General features: G+C 37.6%; 1 protein-coding gene across 1 annotated transcript; it reads left to right on the top strand.

Moving 5' to 3' along the window:
- Positions 1-1,102: 1,102 nt before the first annotated feature.
- Positions 1,103-4,501, top strand: LOC135073774 (DNA excision repair protein ERCC-1). Its single transcript, XM_063967944.1, has 5 exons — positions 1,103-1,284; positions 1,394-1,464; positions 1,550-1,744; positions 1,839-2,024; positions 2,143-4,501. The coding sequence occupies exons 1-5, from the start codon at positions 1,182-1,184 to the stop codon at positions 2,434-2,436; spliced, it is 849 nt and encodes a 282-aa protein (XP_063824014.1). The 5' UTR covers positions 1,103-1,181; the 3' UTR covers positions 2,437-4,501.
- Positions 4,502-6,849: the final 2,348 nt, after the last annotated feature.

Here is a 6,849-nt window from a genome sequence, read left to right as displayed (position 1 = left end):
ATTGGCACTTTTTGGCAGATAGGTGACAGCTAGAGATGAGACGTATTTACTAGAACAGATCCGCACACTAGGTATTTTACAGTACTAAGTGGCACCTATTCCAATTTTTAAAATACTTGATCCACCTAGTATTTTTTAAATTACACGATTTCCGACCCTACCATCAAAGTAATAGAGGTTATTATTGCATAATCCGTAGTCGTGTATTACGCACACCGCGTATTTCTCGCTAAGTATTTTTTAAATTACACGATTTCCGACCCTACCATCAAAGTAATAGAGGTTATTATTGCATAATCCGTAGTCGTGTATTACGCGCACCGCGTATTTCTCGCTAAGCTTATGTGCGAACGTAGATATTCACTCCGTCTCTGTCTGACAAACAAATTTGAGCGCAGGCAGGTGTGAGATAGGAATAGGTGTTTGATGTATTACGTAATTTAAACTCTATTTGTACACAGGTAAGGTTTTGAATATTTTAATTTTTGTTCTCTCTCATCCAGCTCACTCCTTGTTGACTAGCCGGTAAAAAAACAGTTTTTATTCTTCCGACAGGTTTGTTTTGGTTTGTTGTCACGCGTCCGTGATAATTGCATAAATAAAAAATAGAAAAAATTATGTAAATATTTTTATGAAATTGATATCTTTTAAATACGCCAACTTTTAAGTTGACAGTCCTAAGCCTGTTGAAGTATGAACTTATGAAGGGAGGATATCAATCAATCAACAACCAGCAAAAACATTATTATTCAATTTCAAATTGCATTATTACTACGAGTGGATCTTTTCAAAGAAAATTGTATTTTAAAGTCATAATACGTGGATTAGTCCGCACTAGTCGCGTCAAGTATGGTAAATTACTACGTACTAAGTGGAACAGGTATTTGGATCACGTATTAATAAATACTTGGAATAGGTGCACCTAGTATCAAATTTACCTAGTATAACCCATCTCTAGTGACAGCTGACTAATTTTTGACAATTATATTTTCGTTCGGAAATTATGTTTTTTTTTTGGAGTATGGCTACGTTTTGTTTAATTTTTTTGGTGCTTCGCTAGCTATCTGTCAAATAAATTGCGTTTTGTTTCAGCGAGTGACAGTTCGTCGTTTTGGTGGTTGTTGTTGTTTGAACTCTTTTTTGCTCTTTTTGTAAAAGCCAAGGTATTTTTATTTCTTAAGATGGAAATGGACGACGGTTTTGATGATTTGCTAGCAGATGTATGTGAACCTACGTCTCCAAAACAACCAAAGTTGGAACAAAATCCAGAAATTCAACAACCTGGTAGGTGCTAACTTTTAAACTTTTTTACCAAATGTTTTACTTGAATTTCACGTTTTCATTAACGTTATCCATGACGATAAGTGTCTCAGTAGTTATATTGTATTCCCAGGTACTTCAAAAGAAACAGTTTCAAAGCCAGCTTCATCTAAAACTCACTGTGTTCTAGTAAACCAAAAGCAGGTTGGTCTGTATGTCTTTATGCATTTATATTTTTACTGTTTTGTTTTTGTCTAAGATATTTTTGCATTAGTAAGTTTTGTTACAGAGAGGAAATCCTTTACTGAAATTCATCACAAGCGTTCCCTGGGAGTATGATGACATTATACCAGATTATGAAGTCGGCAAAACAATATGCATATTATTCCTTTCGTTGCGGTATCACAATTTAAATCCCGATTATATCAACAATAGATTAAAGGAATTGGGTAAAAAGTATGAACTGCGGGTGCTATTGGTACAGGTTAGTTACATTTTAAACTTATTTTAAGTTCCTTCTAACTCCTACTTAAGGTCTATAGTAAGTGTTTATGTTTTTCTTTTTCATTTCTCCTAAGGTTGATTTAAAAGATCCACACACACCTTTGAAGAATTTAACGAGAATATGTCTGTTGACAGACTTGACTCTTATGTTAGCTTGGAGTCCAGAGGAAGCAGGAAAAGTTATAGAAAATTACAAAATATTTGAAAATAAACCTCCAGATCAAATCATGGAGAAAGTGGAGAATGATCCACATCAAAAGGTATCAACTCTTCTATTCATTTTGTTTAATTAATATCAAATAAACACTTTTCCTTTCTTTATTTCTTTGAAATGAAGTATTGTTTAGCAAATACTATAACTTTAATGTAATTTTTCAGATCATAAATGCACTTACTTCAATAAAGCCTGTGAACAAAACTGATGCAATGACACTATTAACACAATTTGGTACATTAGAAAATATAATTAAGGCTACAGAAAGTAGGTTGGCTGAATGTCCTGGCTTTGGGTCAACTAAGGCCAAGAAACTGTATAAAGCTTTACATGAGCCTTTCCTAAAAAGAGGAAATATTAAAAAGAATGAGAATGAAGAAGGTGAATTTTCAGGTGACATAAGTATTGAAGATGTTGAAAAACTTGAAACAGAAATTGAAGAGAAACAAGGGAGCTGATTTTAAATATATTTGTGAGTGTGCTTGTTATTTTTTGTATAAGTATTATTGGTGTGGCGTGTAAATAGCCACACCAGGTATAAAAATTGCGGGGAAGAAAGATGATGCGGGGGTCGGCTGGTGACTCCAAACAACTCAAAAATACAGCTGCATAAAACGGAAACCACCAACCTGCGGATCAGGAGACGGAGACCAGGCTTCGAGGGTCGACCCGTCGATATTTCTTGCGGTTTTGATTATTTCAATATCTTCAGCAAATATTCAGCGGATTTTTCACATTGACTTTGTTGACAGACGTTCCAAGACAACATAGAGTTTTTTCTTCTTAATTTTCTATAGAGGTTTTTCCAAGTGTCACGCGACACTGGCCACTTGGCTCCTGCGAAGGTGCTGGCCCCGAATCCGATAAACAAATTGGTGGGAAACCAGTTCATGCAGCTAGATAATTTTGAGAGTTGGAGCCACCGAAAGTTGGAGAAGAAAAGGAAGATAAGAAAGTTGGACATAGGCCCAACCATGCTCCCCGCCTTGAAGTTCATTAGGACTTCAATAAAGAAATTATAATAAGAAAAGAAAGAAAAGGGGGAACATGACGTATTATAGCAATTTGCTAAGTATAGGTATAAACAAAAACTTCAAAATACATCCAGGAAACCGTATAAGAATCAATTCCCTAAAGAAAACAAAATGTATAAACTCCTCACATTAAAGAGCTTTAAGTATTTAAATTAATGCATAATAATAATGCGAATAATATTCAAGAAATAAAATTAAAATTATAATTTTAAATTGAAACAAGGCAATAAATAAATAGTTAATGTAATAAATACATGCGTTATAAGTTGTTATTGTGTAGGTAACGGATATAATTTAGTTACTGGGCGCTTATAGACACCAGTACTGGTTCTAACAGAAGCGACTCTGACCACACCATCGGAACCGGGAAAAACTTCGGTAATTACACCAAGTACCCAATGCAAAGGCGGTACATTATCATTGCCTATTATTACAACTGTACCTAGTTCGATTGAACGTTCAGGTGTGCACCATTTCTGACGAACTTGCAGCGTGTGCAAATATTCGAGGCGCCATTTATTCCAATATGATAAAACAAGCTGGTCTAAAAGTTTCTTGCGGTTGGTTAAAGTTAATTTTTCATCTTTCAGTTCTGTTGAAGGCAAGTAACGCAAAGGAGTGGACATTAAAAAATGTGCTGGTGTCAAGACGTCCGGATGTGGATCAGCTGATATCGCTACAAGCGGTCGAGAATTTAAAATGCATTCAATTTGCACAAGAACTGTTAGAAGTTCTTCATAAGTAAAAAGTTGTTTACCTACAACACGGTACATATGCGTTTTTATACTTTTTATATTAGATTCCCATATACCACCAAAGTGTGGGGCGCGGGGAGGGATCATTTTCCACTCTATGTGATGATCAATGAGCATTCGCTTAATGTCATCTTGAAATTCAGTATTATTTAATACGTTATATATTTCGTCGAGCTGGGCTTTAGCACCGACGAAATTGGTGCCATTATCTGAATACATAACAGATACTGGACCGCGGCGAGATATAAATCTTTTAAAGGCGGAAAGGAACGCATCTGTGCTAAGATTAGAAACTAATTCTATATGAATAGCTTTCGTAACTAGACAAATAAAAAGACATATGTATGCCTTTTGAGAATGTTGTCCCCTTCGTCTAGTGGGAATGAAGCTAATAGGACCTGCAAAATCAGTACCAGTATGTACGAAAGCTTTAGCATCTTGAATGCGAAATGCGGGTAAATCTGCCATTTTGGGAGATGGATGCTGCGGGTTCAAGCGGAAACAAACATTACACTGTCTACAGCGGGCGCGTATAATAGATCTGGCATTTAATATCCAATAGCGTTGACGAAGAATAGACATGAGCAATCCAGGTCCAGTATGACAATTAGCGGTATGATAATGATCGATAAGAAGTTCAACGACGCGGTCACGTTTGGGTAGAAGCGCAGGATGTTTGGCTTCATAGGGAAGGTCTGATTTAGACAGTCTTCCTCTTCCTCCAATGCGAATTACACCGTGAGGGTCTAAGAAAAGTGATAAGCCACGGAGATGCTTCGAAGGCAACTCACCAATCTTTAACAATTCAATTTCTTTGTTAAAATGAACGCTCTGAATGCTTTTGAGTATAAAAATCTCCGACGCATTTCTATTGGCTACGAGCTCATTACTCGGCAACCTTTTTGTGAATTTCAGAATATAATAAAACGTGTTTAGAAGCTTATTCCAGGAATTAACGTGGTTCGATATTTCATCAATTAAAGAAGGCTCAGAAGGAGCAGCAACAATAAGCGTATTGCTTTTATCTTTAAACTCTGGCAGAGTTTCACTCTCTAATGGAGTAAATATATCGATAGGCCATTCATTGACAGGTCTTTGAAGCCAGACTGGACCATCCCACCATAATGAATGAGAAATCAGCTGAGAAGGTAACATCCCTCTAGACATACAATCACTGGGGTTCTCTTTGCCCGACACGTGATGAAAACAATGAGGCGGTAAATTTTCTTGGATTTTGGCTACTCTGTTACTAACGAAAATAGACCATCTATGAGGAGACGAATGTATCCAAGAAAGTGCTATCGTGGAGTCAGAAAAAGCATAGATTCCTACAATTGGAATGCGCTCGGATATTCTCTCTTGGACTACTCGTACAAGTTTCGAAAGAAGTAAAGCAGCGACGAGTTCCAAGCGTGCTAGCGTTTGGATTTTACTTGGTGAGACTTTAGATTTAGCACATAGAAGCCTGACAACAATATTACCTGCAGGGTCAGTTATGTGTAAATAAATACAGGAACCATAGCCATTGAGACTAGCATCGCAGAAAGCAACAATGTTTACTGCGCAATCCAAGTTAACACCTATATGACGCGGAATACTCATGGTCGAAAGAGCGGGCAAATCCAATAGGAAAGCAGCAAAACGATTTTGAATGGATTCCGGAGGCACTTCATCCCAGTCTATCTTGCTTAACCAAAGTTCCTTAACCAAAATCTTGGCAAACAGGACGACGGGAGCAACTAAGCCGAGAACGTCAAATAAGCGAGCAACCAGAGAAAGAATACTGCGTTTTGTACATTTACTGTCGACTGCGACAGTAGTGAAGGAAAAATTGTCATCAGCAGGTTCCCAGGACAATCCCAGTATTTTAAAATTATTATTACCTGTATCAGAGAAACTGACAGGTGAGCGGTGTGAGTCTGGAAGAGCCTCAAGCAGTGCGGGAGAATTACTTGTCCATTTGATAAGATCAAAGGACCCTAACTTGAACAAATCAATTAAATCGCGGGATAAATTAATTGCGGTCGGTACATCGGGTAACGAATAGACAAAGTCGTCCATGAAAAATTGAGTATTTACTACTTTAGCAGCATCAGGGAAGCGGTCGCTATGGTCGTGCGCTAACTTGCGTATCGTACGCATAGCTATATAAGGACTTGGTTTGAGTCCAAAGGGTAGACTACTAAATTGATAAGTGCGTATAGATTCTTGAGGATCGAAACGGAAGAGAATTTTCAAATATTTGCGATGGTGTTCATTCACACTTACGCGAAGAAACATTTGTTTTACATCAGCAGTGACTGCAACAGGAAATATTCTGAAGTCTATTAGCAGTAAGAATAGGTCAGACTGTAAGTTCGGCCCAACGTAAAGAATATCGTTAAGTGACAAACCAGATTGAGTTTTACAGCTGGCGTCCAACACGGCGCGAGCGCTGTCCTTTCCAGCTTTAAATACAGCGTGGTGCGGAATGTAGTAACCCTCATCTGAGTCTGCCTCGGGGGCTTCAGATAAATAACCTTGTTGAATATATATTCATTTATGGTTTTATTATAGTTTTGACGTAAGCCATCCACTTTGTCAAACTTTCGTTCAAGCATTTGATAACGTCTATAAGCTACGGAACGGGAATCTCCTAATACAGATGGGTCTTTACAGAACGGTAAGTCGACACTAAAGTGTTTATCCTGGTAAATCACCGAGGAGGTAAAAATATTTTCGCATTCTGCCTCATCTGGGCTAAGAAAGCTTTTAGAAGGAACCTCTTCTAATTCAAAGAATTTATGTAAACTTGATTCTATTTCAGTGTGCGGAAGTGCGGTAAAAAATGCAGTCGAGTGCGTCGGCAATTGACTAGAGTGAGCCGGTACGTCACCCATAAGCACATAGCCAAAACTAGTAAGTATAGCAGTAGGCGCGCGTGAACCTGATTCCACCTTATTCCCCAAATAAATATAAGGGAATAATTGAACACCCAATACTACGTCAATTTCACTAGGAATGTTCCAGGATAAATCAGCAAGCGGTAAGTTATTGAGGTAAGTCATATCCTCTGTTATATCAACATAATTCGCGGGAAGAC

Source organism: Ostrinia nubilalis, chromosome 8 (genome assembly GCF_963855985.1).
Source record: "Ostrinia nubilalis chromosome 8, ilOstNubi1.1, whole genome shotgun sequence".
NCBI lineage: Eukaryota > Metazoa > Arthropoda > Insecta > Lepidoptera > Crambidae > Ostrinia > Ostrinia nubilalis.
Note: the sequence above shows the minus strand (reverse complement) of the source record. Positions and strands in the feature narration are given on the sequence as shown.

What these genes read in the sequence shown, in the direction of transcription:
- LOC135073774 (XM_063967944.1), top strand. Translation starts at nt 1,182, where the DNA reads ATGGAAATGGACGACGGTTTTGATGATTTGCTAGCAGATGTATGTGAA. An exon ending in TCCAGAAATTCAACAACCTG is followed by an intron (nt 1,285 to 1,393) that starts GTAGGTGCTAAC and finishes TTGTATTCCCAG; the next exon opens with GTACTTCAAAAGAAACAGTT. An exon ending in TTCTAGTAAACCAAAAGCAG is followed by an intron (nt 1,465 to 1,549) that starts GTTGGTCTGTAT and finishes GTTTTGTTACAG; the next exon opens with AGAGGAAATCCTTTACTGAA.